The following is a 22,937-nucleotide window of genomic DNA, read 5'->3' on the forward strand; positions in this document are numbered from 1 at the left end:
GCATGCAGTCTGATGAATTATTTTAGGAGGAAGAGTCAGATGTAATATGTCCCCCCCCCCCCCCCCCCCCCCCACTTCCATCCCATTCTTGGAAAAAGGGTTAGTCACACTGCATTTGTGCCAACCATCACTGGGGGAAATACTCCCATTTCGGAGTTCACCTTTGCTCAGCCTTAACCTCAATGGCAATGCCTTCTTTTCTTTTATCAAGTTCCATTGTATAGTAAGAAATGTATGTACTGCAAAACAATACGAGTTGATTAATTTTGGTTTAGTTGCTGAATGATTTTATCGCACCACTGCCAGCCTAAGGTTGAGCAAATTAAAGAGAACTTGAAAGCCGAGTATTAATGGTTTTCAACCATTCCCAAGAGAATTAAATAACAAGACGCAATTCTTTTAAGTTCCTCCAACATGGCCGCCGTGAAAACCATCAATTCGCCACTTTAGAAATGAGTGAAGGACTGGGAACAAGTATATAGAAGGTATTGATAATCAATCTTTTTTTTTTTTAAATTTATGACGAGAAAGAGTACATCAAAATTAACCATTTCTGCAGTATGGCTTAGATTGGCTAAGTAACATTTAAATCATAAGCGATCAAAAACATCAAAGATTACGAAGAAATGTATGTTTACAGGGAAAAGCATCCCCAGTAACCATACATTTCTTTGTAATTGTTGAGATGTTGGGGAAGTGGCCAATAGCTGGAATATTCTTGTTATGCTTTCTTTAAGTGATGCTCAATATCTCTACACACTTATTTCAAAAAACATTGTCATTGCCAAAGGGAATAGGCAAAAAGTAATAGGTCATTTAAAGATACAAGACTAGCTGGAATGACTTGTGTTTCTGCTTCTTATTCTCATCAAGAACATGGACCTTAGGGTTGAGACTGATGCAATGTTCTTTGTAGTCAACGAAACCATTTCTGTCTCGGAATGACCTATCGCCTTTGGCAATAAAGTATAGATTCCTTCATTTGGGACATGCCCCAGAAAAATTTCTGGATCCAACCCTGATTCCCATTTTTTATTTATTTGTGGCTTAAATTACATAATTTTATCAGAGAACTTTCTCCAAAAAATTTCAACTCCAAACATCATTAACATCATGAATTTAAAAAAACTAAGAAATACAAAGTCATTAAAAACTTTTTTAAAATTACATATATAAATTATAATAATAATTATTTATAATTATTTATAAGCTTCTGTACAATCTGGTATTTTTGATCATTTACGCCGGCTGATCACTTTCTTGGTGATGTTTATTAACAGCTGTTGTTCTGGTGAGGATTCTAGTTTGTTAATCTGTCGTATCGCTTCTTTGGAGTATTGATTTGCAAGGGTATATGTTCTTGATACACTATCACTCTGAAATAAAGAAATAAATGGTGATCATCATCACAGTCACCATCAATATCATCACCATCACCATCAATATCATCAGCATCATTGTCATCACCATCATTGTCATCAACGTCATCATTATCACCATCATCATTGTCATCATTGCCATCAATATCACCAATCACCATCACCATCACCACCACCATCACCACCACCACCACCATCATCACCACTACCATCACCATCATCACCACCATCATCACCACCACCACCATCACCAACACCATCATGAACATCAGCTTCATCGTTATAGATGTTTTGTATCAACCCCGTAATAGTTTGTTTTTTTTCTTCTTAATAATAATATACTTCAAAATAATTTCATTGTTATTATCATTTTCAGTATAGTATCATCATGATACAGCCATAACTGTTTAATAAATCAGCCTTATTGACAATTATGGGGGTGGTGATGATGATGACAATGATGACTGCTGATGGTGATGGTTTTGATAATGATGGTGACTGCTTTGATGATGAAGGTGGTGCTGAGTTGTTTTTTTAGTGGTGCTGATGATGAAAATGGTGGAGGAGGTGGTTTTGATGACGATGATGATAATGATAATGATAGTAGTAGGGATTATGCTAGGAAGCATTATAATTACAATGAAGAGTGTATAGAACTGAGATGTGGATAGACAAAACTTACATCATAAACTGCTTGTCTTGTAAATTCTACATCTCCTGGTTCCTTAAAGCGACGCATGATCATGGCATTTAATTCTGGAAACTGAAAAAAAACATATACATGTATTGTTTTAAGCATTACACACACAATACTGACCCCGTTATCTATATATGAATAGTATTTATAATGACTAGTGAAGCAAAAATCTAATAGAAAAATGAAATATATTATGAAAACAAACTATTACAGAAAAACAAACTATTTCTAACTTAAGGAATAAAAACAAAGTAGGAAATATTTTTGGGATTCTTGAATTTTGAAACATTATCCTTGTAAACTACCCCACCTTGCATTGGAGGGAAGTAAAAGAAAATAAACCCTGGCAATGACCACCCTGACAGTGTCTGGCTTTACTAATGGTTTCATATTGTTTGATTGTGGTATAGGTATGAGGAGTTTAAGGGGGTTGGAAATTGGTGCAGTATGCCTTGAAGGGGACCCTGTGTCATATTGTGCAGCACCAGCCTGCAGGCAAAATCTCAAATAATAAACAAGAAGAAATAAGAATAATCTACAGTATTGCACCTTTTCACAAGCAAATAGCACTGGTGCCGTAGCAAGTCCAAGCTTAAGATCTGCAGCTGTTGGTTTTCCCATCTCATTCTCACTGGCTACAAAGTCTAAAACATCGTCAACCAACTGCAATAGTAGATAAGCAGGAAATTAGATATAAAATATACTGTATAAATGGCAATTGGAATGATTATTGAAATCATATTCGTATGGCAAGGAAAAGGGCAATGGTAATGGCAACAGCAATGGTAATAGCCAATGCGTAAGAACATGAATCTCTGTTACTCTAAAAATTAATCTGACAATTTTACCTTCAACAATTTCTAAGAAGGTTTGAATTTTCAACAGACAAAAATATTGAACAAAGTAATTCTTTCTGATAGTTCCTTGTTCGATTTTTGCAGTACTCGGTTTCCCAGAGTGCTTTATGAGCTTTGATGCACAATGCCTATTGCAGCAGCAGCAGCAATCATTATGGAAATTTCAATCTCAATGCCATTGTCAATGTAATTGTCCATGGAAATGGGAAACACTACCAATGAATACTTCGTTACTTTTTTTCTCACCTGAAAAGCCATGCCGATATTTTTGCCATATTGATAAGCAGTTTCCTGTACATCTGATGAACAATCTGCAAACGCTGCCACCTAAAGAAAGAATAAATATAATAACAGAGTTCCTGTTATATCCAACCATCCAGGAGTAACATCTCCTTCCTCCTTCTCCTCTTCCTCCTCCTCTTCCTCCTCCTCCTCCTCCTCCTTCTCCTTCTTACATTTATAACAATAATTGGAAAGACCTAATAAAACATTCACATCCTGTACATGTCCAAAGCTACATGTAGCTACATGAAGTAGCCCTTACCCTGAGACTGAAATTACTTACATTCTAGACGGTACAGTTAGTGACTCACCGCTTTACAGCAGCATGCAATCAAGCTGGCTGTCTTCTTATAGGTTTTCTTTAAATAATGTGAAAAACGTTCATCTGGGTCTTCTTTAGATCCAAGTTGCATGAATTCACCTATAATATCCAACATATAAGTTGTCATGATAGAATGCGAGCACCCTTCCCCTAATCTATCCCACACCCACCCCTACCCCCACAGGCCTTTGTACCTCTGCCTTAATCCCCAGCCAGCCTACAACCAAAAGATGCAGAAAGACCAAGAAACAATAGACTGTTCTCACTCTTGTGACATTTAGTTTTTTCCAGTACATAATTTCCCTATCAACTACTGTACAGTCAAACTTCTATGATGGAGGTCAACCTCTGGGAGCTGATATAGAGAGGTTGCTAGCTTAATAAAAGACTGGTATAAGTTTCATGCAAAAACCTTTTTTGCGACTTTGACAGCTTTTTGCTTAACAGAGTTTTTAGTGTAATCTTAACTTGCCTACTATACTAAAGTCTACTCAATCAAGGGCACAACCAGAGAACTGGCCTGACAGTGGGGCACCCTTTTCTCAAAATAATTACCACAATCATTATCAACAAGAATATAATACTCCATCAGTTACAATGGTAGTTACCTCTAACTAGATCCTCAACAACCTCTGCCAAAAGTTTCACTACTTCTACATTTCCTAGTTTAGCCAAGGCTTGTGAAGCCGACGACAGGATGTAGTCTCCAGCCAGGACACAGTCCTTGTCGCCAAATGCTATATTCACTGCGATTTTGCCTCGTCTTGTTTTAGCACCATCAATGACATCATCATGGATCAGACTTGCTGTATGGATCATTTCACTTATCATTGCTACAGTTTCTTGAGATGGAAGAGTCATTCTATACAACAGGACAAAGAAGCACAACTTATAAAATATAATGTTATTAAACCATCAATGTTTTAAAACCCTGGGCCCAGTTGTTCAAAGCCCGATTAGTGCTAATCCTGGGTTAACTCTTAATAAGACCTATAGAGTTAATCCTAGATCCAGCTTTAATCCAGCTTTGAACAACCCGGCCCTGAAGTAATCTCCCGCCTTATTTTGAATAATAGGTTAGGGCCAACTGACAGATCAAACCCTGAAGCAAACCTCTGGGCTGATTAAAGTCAGGGCACAGCTAACTCAGAAATTGAGTCTTGAAACAACCTCTAGTCTGATATAAGTCAGGGCAGGCTAGAGATCTTAGCATGACAGGGAGGAAAACTAGAGAAACTGGGTAAGAAAAACTTTGAATCAAGGGAAAGATTGCCCTGCAACAAACTCCATTCAAATGGGATCAGAGGCTGACTGAAAAACCAATTTTTCAAGAACAAGAAAAACATCTCTTTTTTTGAATGATGCTAGCAGAAATGATGGTCACTATAAACTTACCTAGAGCTATTGGTCTGTATATTACAAGCTGCAGCCATTAGAAGTACTATCATTGGTCTAATGTATTTTCCTTGGCCATCAAAATAGTAATGTGAGACTTCTTGTAATGGCGTCACTTGGGTGTTTAATTCCTGCCATATTGTAAATAACATTTTATTTTACTGGCTTATGCATGGAATATTATCAGTGCCATACTACAAGTATTTGGACACCTTCATTTCAAAGATAATGTACCTACTTGTGAACCCACAGGGGTGGGGATGAAATGTCATGGAAAATTTGACATTAAGAACTGATTTCCACATAATTATACATATTTTAATTGGTATTTAAATTAATCACTGTTCCTCCCACCACCCCTCTCCCAAAGCACGGATGATTGAGATTTAGCATGCTTGCCATCAGAGTAGATCAGAGTATCCCACCCCCCCCCCCCCCCCCCAGCACTCATGACTGAGATTTAGCATTCTAGCCATCAGAGTATCACAAAATGAAAAATGTGGGAATTTAACAATCAACAGATTCAAGAAGTGCAAATTCAATTGCCCCATTGATCCTCAAGCTGGTTAATATAAAAAATCATTTAGAAAAAATGCTATTCTAGATCTTGAGATAAACATCGATTTTCAAATAATTTGGCTACTGTAATGAGACTCTCACCTTTCTAATTCTTGTACATAATCGTGATAAGTATTCCTGCACCCACTGTTCTGCATTTTCAGTATTTAAATTGGTAATTTTGCTATCAGTAGTGCTTGAAGACAAACACCTGTAAAAGAGATTTATAATTAAGATATTAATTTCAAATTTATTGTAAAAACATAATAAAAAATGCCTGCACCTAGTACCTTCTGTGTGCACTTTGCAGCATTAACAAGAACAAACAGTACTGTTAGTTAACCCCTTAATATGTTATTGGCGTTACCTGACAGTTAAGGGCAGATCAAAGAGGAGGGTAGGAGGGAGGGGGAGGGGGGAGGGGGGAGGGGGGATTATAATTTGTTTATAATTTGTTTGAGAAAATATCTATCAATCTTTTGCATACTCTTTTTCTCGAGAGAGAAAATCTTGAAACCATCAAAAGTCGATTTACGCCTAGATTTCTATATATTGGTCCGTAGGTCATGACCCATAGCACGTTGCAGCAGTGTTGGTAACGTTACCTTGCATATAGGGGCGCCTTGCATATAGGGGTGCCTTGCATATAGGGGCACTTTCCATAAAAGGCTATCGGTTGAATGATATATGATATGAATTGTATACTGATGCAAAGCTAAAACATAGAATATATCGAATAAGGTCGTGTGAATGTAAAAGATTGAAAAAATCAAACTAAAACATGTGCGATTTACAAGAGTCTATCCGTGTTTTGAGACAGGTTTTAGCGAGAGTGTTTAGCGATCACTGCCTGAATTAAAAGCATGTTAAATCTTGCAACAATCACGTATTCATGCAGGGGTTTATAAACATCTATTGACTCCTAGTGCTGGTTGTATTACATGATTCATTTACAAGGATCTCTTTTATCAAATATAAGCTGAAAGCGCCATTACAGACATAAACTTCATAAACCAGTCACGTAAATATATCAGAGAAATGTTGAAAACCAAATTCGAAAAATTAACTTTACTGCTATGAAACAAACACCGTAGTGATCTACAGGATTAAGTGGTATCAATGTGAAAGTTTCGAGAGAAATTGATTCATTGTTGTAATCTAGGGGCGCCTACTTACGTTACCTTGCATATAGGGGCGCCTACTTAGGTTACCTTGCATATAGGGGCGCCTACTTAGGTTACCTTGCATATAGGGGCGCCTACTTACGTTACCTTGCATATAGGGCGCCTACTTACGTTACCTTGCATATAGGGGCGCCTACTTACGTTACCTTGCATATAGGGGCGCCTACTTACGTTACCTTGCATATAGGGGCGCCTACTTACGTTACCTTGCATATAGGGGCGCCTACTAACGTTACCTTGCATGTTGATGGTTGCAAGCATTCCCAAGAGAGTTAAATTGTGGTGCCGTTATTACTGATCATGGGTATTCCGTGAAGCTGAATAATTGATATTTATAGTTCGTTTATTGAAATGTCAAGGCATCTCCCGCAAGCTGCATTCTTCGGGGGTTTTTTTTCTCTTAGCAGAGCTTTCATAGAGGCTCTGCCGCCTTGCAAAGGAACAGGTTATTGTGGCGCCGGGTAGATTAGAGAGCAAGCAATTAGATTATAAAGGAAGTAATTACAAACTACTGGACGTTTTTGTTTCATTACAGTGATTTGGAGTGAAAAGTAAATGCTTTGCCATATCTGCCTTTACCGTAAAAAACAATGAATTCCCAGCTACATCGCTCAATAATCCCTCTCCTTCTTGTTGCTCTTGTTGCGGTCTCTCGTGCGAGTTATAAACGTACGTCATATTGGGCGGCGGAAAACATTGAATGAATCAAATTTAGATCAAAAATTGTCAAATTCTTTTGTTTCAAAGTTGACGTTCACAAGATACATCCTGTTTCATGAGAGTAAGCGGTCTGAGCAACTGGTGAGGTAAACACACATAAATTAAATATCATAGGATCGTATCATTTTTGAGTTTAACGAAATAAAACCTCTTCGTTTACCGGGCAAACATTTCGTGGCGTTTTTATTAATTGATATTCTTCATGGATCTTTAAAAATAAAACCGATACTCCCTTTATTACTTTGATTGCTTTTGCTTCGTTTCATTTGACTGCTTTTAAGAAAGTGCGTTACCGCCATGTACACATCGGGCGTCCCATAAAGAATAAATAGAGGATAGTACAAACATTGATCATGATATCAACCCCGTGTTATAAAACGGTCGAGGACTTGAACATTTACGATAAAGATGTATAATAATAATAGATTACATTATATATATTATATATTATAATATGGATTATTATCATCGATTGTAAAGCGCCTAGAACAATTATTGATATAGACGCTATACAAATAAAGCTTATTATTATTATATTATTATTATAGATTATCATGATTAGATATTACAGCCGGATTATGTTACGAGTGAAAGCGAAAATACAGCTAGCTTCACAAGTAAAATTGTCTGGCTGTAAGCAGTGTTGATAAATTATTTATTGTACGCGATGAAATTTAATGAGAAAGAGTGCATGAATAACAACGATTTTTATTGCACACAAGCAGACTTGAAAGTTAGGACCTCAAGGAGATCAACAAAAACAAACTTACTCAAAAAAAAAAAAAAAAAAGACGTTAAGAACAGCCGTGTATTATCGCTCTGTAATTCCTCTATGAAAATGTTCGTAAAAAACGGGAAATGAGTGTGTGGTATAGTATATGCAAGGTAATGTAAGTAGGCGCCCCTATATGCAAGGTAACGTAAGTAGGCGCCCCTATATGCAAGGTAACGTAAGTAGGCGCCCCTATATGCAAGGTAACCTAAGTAGGCGCCCCTATATGCAAGGTAACCTAAGTAGGCGCCCCTATATGCAAGGTAACGTAAGTAGGCGCCCCTAGATTACAATAATGAATCAATTTCTCTCGAAACTTTCACATTGATACCACTTAATCCTGTAGATCACTATGGTGTTTGTTTCATAGCAGTAAAGTTAATTTTTCGAATTTGGTTTTCAGCATTTCTCTGATATATTTACGTGACTGGTTTATGAAGTTTATGTCTGTAATGGCGCTTTCAGCTTATATTTGATAAAAGAGATCCTTGTAAATGAATCATGTAATACAACCAGCACTAGGAGTCAATAGATGTTTATAAACCCCTGCATGAATACGTGATTGTTGCAAGATTTAACGTGCTTTTAATTCAGGCAGTGATCGCTAAACACTCTCGCTAAAACCTGTCTCAAAACACGGATAGACTCTTGTAAATCGCACATGTTTTAGTTTGATTTTTTCAATCTTTTACATTCACACGACCTTATTCGATATATTCTATGTTTTAGCTTGCATCAGTATACAATTCATATCATATATCATTCAACTGATAGCCTTTTATGGAAAGTGCCCCTATATGCAAGGCGCCCCTATATGCAAGGCGCCCCTATATGCAAGGCGCCCCTATATGCAAGGCGCCCCTATATGCAAGGCGCCCCTATATGCAAGGCGCCCCTATATGCAAGGCGCCCCTATATGCAAGGCGCCCCTATATGCAAGGCGCCCCTATATGCAAGGCGCCCCTATATGCAAGGCGCCCCTATATGCAAGGCGCCCCTATATGCAAGGTAACGTTACCAACCCCCCTCGCACGTTGCGCTAATGTATAAGAAAAATATAAATTGGTAAAAATTGCTGAAAATGAGCCATTAAAATTCTTCTAAAAAAGCCAAATGCAATTTCTACAGGAAAAAGAAATATGATGATTCAAATTTCCTGGCTAAAGTTAGCATTACGACTTACCTCAGTGATAATGATTTATAAGTCGTGTTGAAGCTTATGCAACTACTGGACGAGTTTACAAAACACCGGTCAACTACACTAGAAAATACATGCCTTCTAGAGCTAACTACGAATTTACGACAATGACAACTACTAGATAAACTTCTCCTCGCTATAGTGGTTATTTGACGAGCATTTAAACAAGAAATATAATCAAATAGAAGCACAACGCTCTTGAAATGGCGTGTGACGCCCGCCATATTGGCTCACTTGAAAATGAATAATGAAATATGGGTTCCCTGTGTTGAAATAATTATGTAATATTTTCCGTCTACAAATAATAAAATTAAAAGGGAAAAAAAACGAGGAAGCATTTTTAGAAGGCTTATTAGACGCTACTGGAAACCATTTAACATTACAGGTTTTTTAAAAAATTTCTATCGCTTTAATGAAAATAATATTCTATGGGCTTCCTGTGGTACACTAATTGGACCATAAAATTTTGCAATCAAATAAACTTTTTCCTTTACAATGATATTTGGATTGGTTTATCGACAGTTCATTTCCTAATTCATAATAATTTGTCTGAATTAGGTTTCTTATATTTGAAATTCACAACCTATTCTTTTTTCACACCACCCACCCCTCCCCTTCTAGTATTGTGTAACCGTCGGTAGCCTGGTGTGTGATACAAAACACAACTGCGATAAAGAGGAAGACTGGCTATCGAGTCACGAGTAATTCTTGATCTTTGAACTGTTTTCTTGTAACTTCTCCACCTTTGAAACCCCAAAGAACAAAGAGAACTTCAAAAATAACTCCCAAGCTATTAAGCTATCCAAGGTGTTTCAAGGACACTTCAAGTACAGCGCTGTGGCTTTTTTCATCCGGATACTTCAACTGGAGACAGAAAAAAATCTGACGATTCTTCAGTTGAAGTCCGCGGTTTTTGCCCCAAATTGAAATGAAGAAACAGGTCCTCTAACTTAGAGGTCTTTTCTTTACATTGTAAAGCTATAATTCAAGATTTGATAGATATAAAGAGACATGGATCGGAAATCATCCTGGGTCGTGAATTATTTCTCAATCGGATGATAAAAGATGGATGGGACTAGTCTTGATAATGAAGAACAAATATTTTACGATACGGTGCGAGAATATGTGGTAAGTATATTCGACTTTATACCTTAGATACACCTTAGGAATTCAGTTATATTTAATGTTTTATGAGCGATATTAAGCTTAAACATATCGTATGTAACCTCGGTGGTATAAATCATTTCTGTATTTAGATGTAACCTGCGGGTTGTGTAGAGGTTGACAGTAATCTCATTAGCTGAATTTTATTTTATTTTTTATATATATATATTTTTTTGTATAAAACTTTTAAAAAACCCACATAGAATTATAAAATCTAATTCGAGAATTTCGACATCTTCAAGTGTGTATATATAGCAATGATATTCTATCTTATCCGTCGTATTTTGAAAACAAATTTAGTTCTTTACTAATCTGTACAAAAACGACTCTTCTTTATAAGATTTGTTTTTGGGAGAATTTTGCGTTGTGATCTTAAATATAGTTAATAGTATAGCCATAAACTATGTTTTAAACAAATGTTTTGGTTTCTAAGAAGCGTAATGTCAGAGCACTTATGTACAAATAGACAAAAGAAATCTTAAACAATAGGACTTCCAATGTAAAGATTTATTCACTCGTGTATAGTAATTTAAATTAGCCATTTTGATTCTTATTTTTCAAGATAATTATCATTGTAATTAAGTCAAAAGAGAAGAGGAGAAGAAAGGCTCAATATACTATCACGTAGCACATTTTTTTACCAAATATCTGGTATATTTGCACTGCACAAACTTTCAGGGCATCATTCTTGGTTTCAATCAATCCCAAGAGAGCACAATAACAAAAGGGATGTCTAGATCTGCCATGTTGCAAGATATAACAAAAGAATTCATTTTAAAATCTTTTGTCAAATTCTCCAACGTGGCGGCTATGATGTCTATTGCAAACGAAGAATAGTTAAGGATACAGTCCTTTGACTAAATGTTGTCGTTTGATCGGCTTCATCCCTATGTGCCTAGACCGAAAAGGATCATGGGGATAATTAATTCACAGTAACTAGCTGCCGCATATGCAATGTTATCAAACACGTCTTGAGCTCGCTGTTTTCGATCCCATTTAATTTGCTTAAACCATGCCTCGAGCATACGGCGAAGATTTAACACTGGCGAGCAGTTTGGATGATGCAACCTTGGATTTAATTCCTGCTGGACTTGGCATCACATGCATGTGAATAGAATTTGTTGGGTCTCAATCTCTCTTAATTGATTCAAGGGTTTTTCTCCAGGTTTCTCGTTCTGGCAGTTCTCCTGTTTATTCCCTAGGCTCAGATTTCCAACCATTGGGGTTTTTTTTTGTTTTTTCCGACCCACAAAGCCTAACAAGCAGAATGCCAGTTCATTCTGTGTGCTAGCTGTGCGATGACTTTCATTGGAGGTTTGAAGGCAGGGGCGGCAGAACCGGGGGGCACGTGACCCCCCACCACATTTTTTGGTCCTGGCCCCCCCAAAAATATTGGTTCTTAGTCGTTGTTTTACAGCGCATGGGTCTGAAATCAAGCAAAACATTGTCATTATCATAGCATTAAACATAATCAGTGCCCCCCCAAAGATTTTTAGCTTCCACTGCCCCTGGAAGGATATATTGGATCTTAGAATAAAGAAATCTTATATCTGGTCTTTCTTCTGCCTTTCAGATTGCCTTCTTAGTCTTTGTTATACTTAACAGTATATCATATATCATCATCAGCCACTTCCGTAGACGAAGAGATGAGCTTGATTCAGGTACATTTCTTCCACCATTTGCTGCTGCTTTTTTGAGCCCAAGAAATAACTAACTAACTATCTTCATTATATATTATTTTGCAGATGGTGAAGATGCATCAGTTTACAGAATATCGTAAGTGCATCAAATAGACTTGTATTATGTAGATTAGATCTGCTCTGATTGGTAGAGAATTGTGCTGTATCAGTAAATGAAGCATGATGCTTATGCCAACACCAATAATATAACATAGGTCAAGCTTAAATTAACCAAAAAAGTAAGACATTTGACCAAAATGTTGGAGGCAAAACACTTAATATTTTTAAGGATTAAAAATGCAAACTACAGCCAGTGTTACTAGCATTTGCATGAGGGAGCAATTTCGCCCAAAGCTAAGGGGGAAAGCATTTAATGCTTTTAAAATGTCTGGCCAGAATAATTGCAACTTGTTCTGTCAAATCTTTGCCTTGCTCATGATTTTGACCAGTAAACTTTGAGCCAAAAATGCAGTATGACTGGTCAAGCTAAAACTAATTTGGCCTGTCATCGTGACTGATGATTGCATAACCAGCCTTTATTTTAAGTCCTGATGTAATAAACCTATATGAGTTTGATTTTTTTTTTTTTTTTTCTAGACTATGGTTATGTACCTTCACTCTCTCGGTATCACTAGGTGCAGTCCTGCTGTTACCCATGTCTATCCTCAGTAACGAGATACTCCTGATGTACCCCAAGAGTTATTACATTAAATGGCTGAATGGATCACTCATTCATGGTGGGTAGAGTAAAGACTCCAAGTCAAGCTACTGTAGTCTAACTTGATGTTTTCACATATTCACTGTATTTTGTCAAGATCAACCTCAACTTAAAGCCAATTTGTTTCCTGGTTACTTAAGCGAGAGCATGAGAGCATGACTAAAACTTGGAAATTTTTCATAGCAAATCATTGGCTTAACTGTTGTTTAATAATAGTTAATACTTTTTAACTAGTAAGCTAATAGGGTTTTAGATTGTGACATACTAAGCAGAGGGATACACACAAAAATTTTAGCCTGCGAAACATTCCTCTGGAGTGGGGGGTTAATTGTGGAGAGGGAAAGGGAGAGAGGGAAAGCCTTCAAGCCCCATGCCAGATATCCGTTTCATAGCTAGCCTACAAAAATTGCAAGTGAAAGGACTTCACTATTGGTCAATCAACTGTGAGTGAAATGCTAACAAGCAAAATGATGGATATATTGTTGAGAGAATGTAGTTATAAGAACACAAAGTACTGTAGGTGCAGTATTGAGCAGCAGTTGCTAGGCTAGTAAAAAAAATATTTTCTATTTGACCTGCCATTAGATACTAAAATTCTTGTGTTTTATGAATTTTCAGGCATGTGGAACCAGATATTTCTGGGCTCTTATATCTCTTTATTTGTTGCCATGCCTTTTGCATACTTCTTCACTGAGTCAGAGGGATTTGCAGGGTCAAGAAAGGTTTGTAATCATAGCTCAAGCTTGGCCCAATCTATGAAATATACTACTTAAATTAGCTCAAGATCTCAAATACTACTGCACCGTATGACTCTAAGCCCACTTCAATTGCAACTTCAACTTAATTAATTAACATAAAATGATAATAAATAAATCTTTAGAAAAACATGAAATATAAATTTACAAAACAAAAGGAAAAGTCAGGAAAAAATTTTTTATATAAGATTAATATGTCAATACTTCATTAGAAGCACAGGAGGTGTAGCCATAAACTCGCTCACCTCTCACCAACGAAACACTGGTTGAAGAGTTTTTCTGCGGGTTCTCCAGTTTTGCTACCTAAAATTAACTTCCAAATTCTAATTCAATTTAATGGTTGCCTTATATACGTTTCCACTTCGGGGGCTAAAGTATGATAATAATTAATAATCTATAAATTACTAAATTAATCTTGTCATTTGCAGGGTATTATGGCAAAGGTGTACGAGACATCAGTAGTGTTATTTCTTCTTGCCGTCCTGGTCAGTAGTATAGTGTTGGTGGTCTCGGCTTTGTTGGATAAAGGATGGGCTGTTAGTCAGTCATCTCATTATCATGGTGGGTATCAAAGCCAAAACCATTATCTCTATCCTAACCAGGTGCGGATCAGGATTTTGTTCAGGGGGGTGCTGCACACAAAGTTAAATTGGGGGGGCGCACCCCTTTGAATCAAAAGGAAAACCAGTATTGGTTACTTTGAAGTAGGGGCACAAAGTCGAACCAGGGGGGTGGGCACCCCCTGCACCCCCCTGGATCCGCCCCTGCTAACATTATGTATTGTAACAAAGCTGTTAGTATTAAAGACATAAAGTATGCAACTATCAAAAAAAAATGTTGGTGAAGGTTTTGTTGCATGTTGCTTAAGCTTGAAAATCATATTTATATGTAAATAATGTCAGCACAGAAGAAAATATGCCGCAGAGAACGTGCAGACAAAGTTTGGAAAATTTCCATATTGTTGTGACCTTTCGCTGATTGTATTTACATCACCCATAATGCATTTAGAGCTTGGTATGCAACATGCAACGAAGTATTCACCAACCTTTTTTGAAATAGCTGTAGACTTCTATATAATTTTTGCATGTAAATTCTGAAGTACTGATATATTGGCTAATTAATTAATGATTAATTAATTATGTCATCGTAAGTCCCATGTCAAGTTTACATGTCAGTGCTTCAGAATTTGCCCTTGAAAACCAAGATGTTAGACATTGAATATATGGTATTTGTTTTTCCATTCAACAGATGCATGGATCCCTGGTCTACCTTTTATCTACTCCTGTATATCACTTCTTGGTGGTCTGATGCTGTTAGGTAAGTGCACAAGTAATATATACAGTATGAGTGGCCATGTTGTATCCGATCTACACCCATGTATTGAGCACTGTTTCACAGAAATCAATTCTATACTTTATATATATATACACACTGCCTCTAACATGTATTTTAAAATTATTCTCCCGTATTTTTTTTTCCTTTTTCTTTTATTTTCAAGATTAACTTACTATTTCACTCCTCTTTTCCTGACAGTTTGTACACCAGTTGGGTTTGCCAGGATGTTTACAGTACTTGGCCAGTATGTTGTCAAACCACAGGTATATGACCAGTGACCATCATAGAGCATGAAATAATAAAGTTAACCTTTGTATTATCTTTACCATATATATCACTATTTAGTAAAAATACACAGGTGATTATTGAAAATCTTGTGTGCTGATTGGTTGAGAAACTCACACTATCACACAATAATCACCTCCAGCAATAATCCAAAATGGCAGCCAGCTGCTTTGTTGCTGTTACCAGGCAAAACGTCTTTTATCTTCTTTTTTTTTTCCCTTCTTTTTTTAAAAGAATCACCCAGACAATGATTATTTGCCTCAACCTTAGTAAATATCGGAGAATATTTACCTCGCCGCTCCAAGACTCGCATCTCGGTAAATATTCCCCGATATTCACTTTGCCTTCAGCGAATAATTGTTGAATATCAGTCACAGAATATCCTTCTCTTATTTTGTGCAATCTTGATGAGCTTCTTACCAGCTCTAAGAAGAAGAAGAAAAAAACAAAAGAAAATGTATGGTTTTTTTTTTTTAATCATTCACTTACATTTAAAATTGAATTAGTCTCCTACGCAGGGACTATTAGTGTTGTCACACAACACTCACTTTCCTAAGTACCCTAAAGGAAGTGAGTGTCGCGTGACGACACTTATAGCGAATGCATACAAGACTAAAATCAAATCTTAGCCTGCATGGTCAAGCTCTTCGCTCACTTTTCTGGGGGAGGAAAGTGAACAAAGAGCCTGACCACGCAGGCTAATCAAATCTTCTCTTAATATTATGGGTGTTAAAATCTCCAAAACCTTCCCCCCCTCCCCAATTGTTTTTGGTTTTTACATTCTCAGTTCTAGCATTCTTCTATTTAGTATGATTTCATTGTTGAAAGATTTTTTAGTTGTTAACCACATTTGTTTCTTTTAGTTCATGAGAGACCTTGATGATGAAATTTATGCCATACAAATGGAGGAAGCAAGTTTAAAGAGAAAGTTAAACGGTACACTCATTACTTCATAACAATTCATTTAGTTTATTCTTCTGGAGTTGGTAATTATCATTTCAATTCATACACAACTCTAACTCCTCTCTTCTTGTTCAGGTTTCAAGAATGGCTGGGCAGTTCATAATGGCAGATCAGAAGACTATGAGAACTATGACAAACTGAAACTACTAGAGTCAGAACGTAAAGAACTAGGTAAAGAAATAGCCTTGATAACCTTTGACGTTCAGGAGTTGGGTGTAGTAGAGTATGAAGAGGATGTTATCAAGTAATGATAATGACGTTTTTGATGGTGATGATAATATTGATGGTGGTGTTGATGATGAGGTAGCTGATATTGTTGATGATGAAGAGAAGGAGAATGGTGATGATAATAATGATGTCGATAATACACTGAATCGAAATATGGCGACCAATTTGAATAACTATTGTTCTACAATGACCAGTGACTGACTAGCCTCTCATACATGTGAAAATGCTTTTATGTTTCCACGTGAACACGAGGCTAGTCAGTCGCTAGTCAGTGCAGAACAATAGTTATTCAAGTTGGTCGCCACATTTTGATTTGGTGTATAATCATGTTTTTGATGGCGATGGCAGTGTTGATAATGAGGTGGGTGATGATGATGATGAGAAGGATGATAGTGATGATAATGATGATGTTTTTGATGGTGATGGCAGTGTTGATAATGAGGTGGGTGATGATGATGAGAAGGATGACGATAATGAGAAGGATGATAGTGATGATAATGATGATGTTTTTGATGGTGATGGCAGTGTTGATAATGAGGTGGATGATTATGATGACATAAGGATGATAGTGATGTTAATGATGATGTTTTTGATGGTGATGGCAGTGTTGATAATGAGGTGGATGATGATGATGATGAGAAGGATGATAGTGATGATAGTGATGATGTTTTTGATGGTGATGGCAGTATTGATGATGAGGTGGATGATGATGATGATGAGAAGGATGATAGTGATGATAATGATGATGTTTTTGATGGTGATAATATTGGCATGTTTATGACAAGGATGAACAATAGAGCCAGTTTGAAATAAATCAATTAGATCGCATATGCATGGTCATATTGTCAGTTATTCAACCCAAGTGACTGATATTTTTGTATTTCAGAGCACCGTGCTAAAGCATCATCTCTCCAAAGGAACTGTGTTTATCCCATCTTGTTACTTGTGCTCCTACTACTAACGGTAAGTTGAATATTTGTCTTCTTTTTGGACGTTTAGCAGATTTTAGAGTGACATCATATTGCCTTCAAACACTTGTTGTATTTGGGTCAGTACGCTTCTATACATTTATCGTATTATTGACTTAAATGCATCAACTCGAAAAAATTGTTTTAGGCGATAGATTGTAACTCTAGCATCTGTATTTTGATTAGAAGGAGAGAAAGACAAGAGAAGTTATGACTACTCGCAATCAGAACCCGGAAGCTACAGACCTTCCTAGCTTGGGTGCTACGTTTTCGGCCCATTCAGACCACGTGTCATTCTCTTTAGAATAGGATTTTTGTGTGAGTTTCTCATGTGCAACCATTAAACAAATAAATTATGTAGAGAATGACACGTGGCCTACTGTGTCCCAAGTTATCGGTCCCTACTAAGAACCTTTGACCTCATACTTGAAAACGCCAGACCTTTGGCAAAAATTCCTCCCAGCCAGTAAATAACATGTCATATAATTATATCAATACTATGCGGTATATATTGTATATATTCCCTTTTTCTATCATAGACAAGTCTTATGGCCATGGTTGCACTTCACTTTCTCGCTGTTCTGTTCGTTGATGGTTCGCTACCCAGACGAGCTACGGTGAGTCTGACTTTGTTAATGAGGACTCCTAAACAAAACTGAAAACGCTCGCCTTTTCATTCCTCTTATATTTAATGCTGTAGATGTCAATAGAGAATTTTCTCGATCACCCGATGGCAGCCATGTTGGATGGCTAACACTCCTAAACAAAACTGACCGCTCGCCTTTTCGTTCCTCTTTTATTTAATGCTGTAGATTTCAATAGAGAATTTTCTCGATCACTCGATGGCAGCCATGTTGGATGGCTAACACTCCTAAACAAAACTGACCGCTCGCCTTTTCGTTCCTCTTTTATTTAATGCTGTAGATGTCAATAGAGAATTTTCTCGATCACTCGATGGCAGCCATGTTGGATGGCTAACACTCCTAAACAAAACTGACCGCTCGCCTTTTCGTTCCTCTTTTATTTAATGCTGTAGATTTCAATAGAGAATTTTCTCGATCACTCGATGGCAGCCATGTTGGATGGCTAACACTCCTAAACAACACGGACCGCTCGCCTTTTCGTTCCTCTTATATTTAATGCTGTAGATTTCAATAGAGAATTTTCTCGATCACTCGATGGCAGCCATGTTGGATGGCTAACACTCCTAAACAAAACTGACCGCTCGCCTTTTCGTTCCTCTTATATTTAATGCTGTAGATGTCAATAGAGAATTTTCTCGATCACTCGATGGCAGCCATGTTGGATGGCTAACACTCCTAAACAAAACTGACCACTCGCCTTTTCGTTCCTCTTATATTTAATGCCATAGATGTCAATAGAGAATTTTCTCGATCACTCGATGGCAGCCATGTTGGATGGCTAACACTCCTAAACAAAACGGACCGCTCACCTTTTCGTTCCTCTTATATTTAATGCTGTAGATTTCAATAGAGAATTTTCTCGATCACTCGATGGCAGCCATGTTGGATGGCTAACACTCCTAAACAAAACGGACCGCTCGCCTTTTCGTTCCTCTTTTATTTAATGCTGTAGATTTCAATAGAGAATTTTTTCGATCACTCGATGGCAGCCATGTTGGATGGCTAACACTCCTAAACAAAACTGACCGCTCGCCTTTTCGTTCCTCTTATATTTAATGAAGAAAATGCAGAAAAATAGAATTGTTTGAGAATTCGATTTCCCAGAGTAAAAAAATTATTTTATTGTGCTCGTCTAACATGCAACGCTCGACACTAAAAACGGATGCGAGGGAGACTACGTCTAACATGGCCGCCATCATAATCATAACTATCGGTAACTGCTATTTTTCTCTCCATCAAAGGTTCTGGTGTTGGGGAAGGAGTCAGCATCGATGTTGGGTACATTTGGCGCTTTGCTGGAAATCGTACTCATATTGTATCCTTTTTACGCCTTGACAAAGATGAACGGGAGGTGGGACTAACATCATACTCTATTGGGAACCCTGTGTGTCTTATCACGTGATACATAGTTAGAACTGATAAGTGTGAATCAGGAGTGCACTCACCTTTCACCTCTGGGGTCTCGTGTTCGATTCCTTGACTCAGCATCACGTGTAGTAGACTTTGTTGGGTCTCGCTTGACTCAAGGGTTTTTATTGCGAAGGGGTTCGTTAAACTAAGTGTTTGGTTTGGTTCGATACTGGGTTCGTTTTCTTAACTAATTTATCTTGTTCAGTTACCTGATGCTTGCGTCACTAGTAGGTCTTTACAGTGTACCCTTGTTTGCCAGGCTCACTCCATCACCACGGGACACGCCCATGACTAAGGTAATCCATAACAAGCTTGCCCTTAATGCTCCCATTTCGAGTTCGCCTCTGTTCAGTCTTAGACATCAAGAGATCCTTAATTCATGGTCCTCGTTTCACGATGTATTTTACTTTTATTTATTTGTATTTTGTTTTAATAGGGCAGCATAGGCCGTTGTGATTTCGGTGCGCCTGCGGGAGGGGGGCGGGGGCGGGGGCGGGGGCGGGGGGCCTGGGAACCGAAACGACAACCTCACGGCTGAAACCAAGTCTACAAGCAACGTTGATGTACAAAGAAAAATATTATTTATTGTAGAAATAGTAATAAAGGATACTTATTCATTTGCCTCACGATCGCAGGGTTTTTCGTAGAAAGACCGCCACAAATCCCCCTAAACGTTGATGTACTTTATATCCACCAAAAATACAACTTGGGATGACTGACTAATTGCTGTTGTTGCTTTAGGTCATCGCTAACTGTATAGTGTTACTCATTCTAAGCTCAGCGCTACCCGTTCTCTCTAGGACTCTAGGTACGTATTCAGTATTATCGATACTCTCTGTCATCCCTCTTTTTCTATGCAGGTGTCTGGCTTACGTCAATCCGAGTAAGTACACTTTTGATTGACGGGAGCCAAAAACCCAGACATCTCAAATCAGTCAAATAGTCCAAGTCGCACTAACATTAATTAATTGCTCTAATTATATTCGTATTCATCGTTATTATTTCAGGAATAACTAACTTCGATTTGATGGGCGAATTCGGTCGTATCGACTGGCTTGGTAGTTTTCGTCTTGTCATCTTCTATAACGTTTGGTTTGAAGTGGCTACGGCCTTCTGTCTGGTCAACAAGTTCACTGCTGCTGTCCGAAACGCGCTGTTTGAACAAGTTAGATTTCCTGCTATGTTGTTTTCTCGCAGACTTCGAAGTAAGAGTAAAACGTCGCCGTAAAGGCACGAAAGCTGTGGAAAAATTTGGCCTATTTGCTAAAACGAAGGCTTCCAAGCTACTAGTCGGTGAAGAATATTAATGTTGATCATTCATAAAAGGAAACGCATGCGCAGTGCATCCAAACGCTATTTTAAAACACCTTTTATTACATCGTACCTCACCAAGTTCCTTGGATTTTGATTAGCCTGCGTGGCGGCTCTAGAAAATAGTACTTCGAAAGCATTTGTAGCGGCCAAAGGAGATAGGCGATAAGGAATGGATAGGTCATTCCAAAGGCCAAAAATAAGTGGAATAACTTATGTTTCTTATTATTACTCTCGTCAAGAACACGGAGGTTAGTGTTGACTGGAGATATTCAGTGTTGCTTGTAGTTTACGAAGCCATCTTAACCTCGATTAGCTTCGACTATTCGTGTTTACACGTGCCCATAATTGCATTTTTTGAAATAGTGTAGATGTATGTCTAGAGACCCCTAATAGCAAGAAGTGTTAGAGTGCACGCACTAAATCCGTGAACATTAAATAGTACTAATTAGTACTATTTCATACAGAATCCTTTGTTCTCTATTGTTTATTTATCACCATTTAGTACTAAAAGTTAGCATTTGTTTCAGGGGTTTAGTGCGTGCACTCTAAACAGAGTGTATATTGGAAATACTGTGGGTACATCCTGGTTCAGTGATCAAGGGCAAAGCAGTCTAGCCAAACTGATTTTATTTCCTCCAAGTTAAGGTTTTAAACTTCATCCTTCCCGCGGTGCCGTGCGCAATCAACCTGACTGCTTTGCATCTGACGATAAGCCAGAATAGAGTCGAATACACCGATAAATCTTTTAGCATCAGTTGTAATTTAGTAATTTCGAGTATCGTGGTATTTCTTGTAAATACTAGAGATTTTTAATTTATATCACGCTTGTATTCATAGGCGTAGAATTTCATTACCATGCGTTACCCACGTGCCCAGTCATCCTATTTTGGTTAGGTTATTTACTATACACTACCTTCCTCCGTGTTAGTGATTCCACATACTTAGACACTGTTAGTTACCTTTGGATTATTAGTCTGATTATTAGATTTTGTTACAAGGATAGAGTAGAACTGAATCAATGAATAGTCCCTTTCACAGTTCCCTGCGCCATCTTGAAAGGTGGTCATACCTTTGCATCGAAGCGAGACGAACGGTGAGCTTGCAATGACAGAGACCTTTTTTTATCACCTTGGTCAATTATTCATATGTCTCTATCACTGCAAGCTCACTGTTTGTCTCGCTTCGATGCAAAGGTATGACCACCTTTCAAGATGGCGCAGGGAACTGTGAAGGGGACTATTACAAACTTTGGAAGTGAAAGTTCACATTGACTAATTTTTGGATCGCAACCCTAGCCCAGGAATAAAGACAGGTTTATTCTGTGGCTAAGCTAGAATGCACTGCTTTTGTTAAACTAAAAAAACGTGCGAGCGCTGACTATATTTTTGATAAGCTACAAACCTTTATATATAACATAAAGCATTGATAAATATCTAATGATTAACTAGCTTGTTTATAATTATTAGTATTATGCATATGATAGATTGAGACCAAGTTCAAACGTTGAGCTTCATGAGCCGAACTTAAAGACATCAAAGATGACTGCCTTGTCCATTGTTTCAATTGGGTTCGGCTCATGTGAAGTTCAACGTTTAAACCGAGTCTGAAGGCATTTAACCCGTGAAATACTAAATAATTTACAGCATGAATAGCCAAATAGACACCAATAAGAAAACATTGGAATTGGAGTCTACCAATGTGTTTTAGTCTAATATCTACAGTATTTCACGTGGTTTAGTGACTTCACTCTACGAGGAGAAATAAGTTATTTCTGTATAAAACGATCGACAAAAGCTGAAGGTGTTCATTTCTTGGTATGTGTCGACTATTCCACCATACTAATCTATCCCAAATACCACACAGAAAGTACATTACACTGTACCTCTAGTCACGTTTGCCTTTCCCAAATGTCTTCTCTCCACTACTCTATTCACCTCTTTTCCTCCCCTCCCTCCTCCCCCCCACCTTTCTCCTCTCCCCACCAACCCTCATCAGATGAACTTTCCAACTCCTCAAAGGAGGTATTTTTGTGACCTTGACATACAACAATACCTTTGCCAGCCTTTTTTGAAATAGTCATTTTCGACAGAGCAATGCAAAAGAATGGAAT

General features: G+C 37.6%; 2 protein-coding genes across 2 annotated transcripts; one reads left to right on the top strand and one right to left on the bottom strand.

Moving 5' to 3' along the window:
- Positions 1–531: 531 nt before the first annotated feature.
- Positions 532–9,588, bottom strand: LOC116289062 (all trans-polyprenyl-diphosphate synthase PDSS1). The gene is made up of 9 exons (XM_089027599.1): positions 9,350–9,588; positions 5,593–5,701; positions 4,933–5,063; positions 4,146–4,399; positions 3,527–3,636; positions 3,180–3,260; positions 2,626–2,739; positions 2,062–2,142; positions 532–1,376 (listed from the first exon to the last, which is right to left on the bottom strand). The coding sequence occupies exons 1-9, from the start codon at positions 9,586–9,588 to the stop codon at positions 1,236–1,238; spliced, it is 1,260 nt and encodes a 419-aa protein (XP_088883725.1). The 3' UTR covers positions 532–1,235.
- A 438-nt stretch (positions 9,589–10,026) lies between these two features.
- LOC116289034 (limb region 1 protein homolog) lies at positions 10,027–22,626 on the top strand. The gene is made up of 16 exons (XM_031695908.2): positions 10,027–10,492; positions 12,102–12,189; positions 12,274–12,304; positions 12,805–12,944; positions 13,544–13,647; positions 14,109–14,241; positions 14,929–14,997; positions 15,214–15,278; positions 16,164–16,236; positions 16,339–16,434; positions 17,378–17,454; positions 17,999–18,076; positions 19,345–19,418; positions 19,719–19,809; positions 20,255–20,321; positions 20,521–22,626. Exons 1-16 carry the CDS (start codon positions 10,430–10,432, stop codon positions 20,739–20,741), a joined length of 1,470 nt encoding a protein of 489 aa, XP_031551768.1. The 5' UTR covers positions 10,027–10,429; the 3' UTR covers positions 20,742–22,626.
- Positions 22,627–22,937: the final 311 nt, after the last annotated feature.

This window comes from Actinia tenebrosa, unplaced genomic scaffold (assembly GCF_029948245.1).
Source record: "Actinia tenebrosa isolate PJP-AT-01 unplaced genomic scaffold, QUT_ActTen_1.0 PGA_scaffold11__36_contigs__length_13525064, whole genome shotgun sequence".
Lineage (NCBI taxonomy): Eukaryota > Metazoa > Cnidaria > Anthozoa > Actiniaria > Actiniidae > Actinia > Actinia tenebrosa.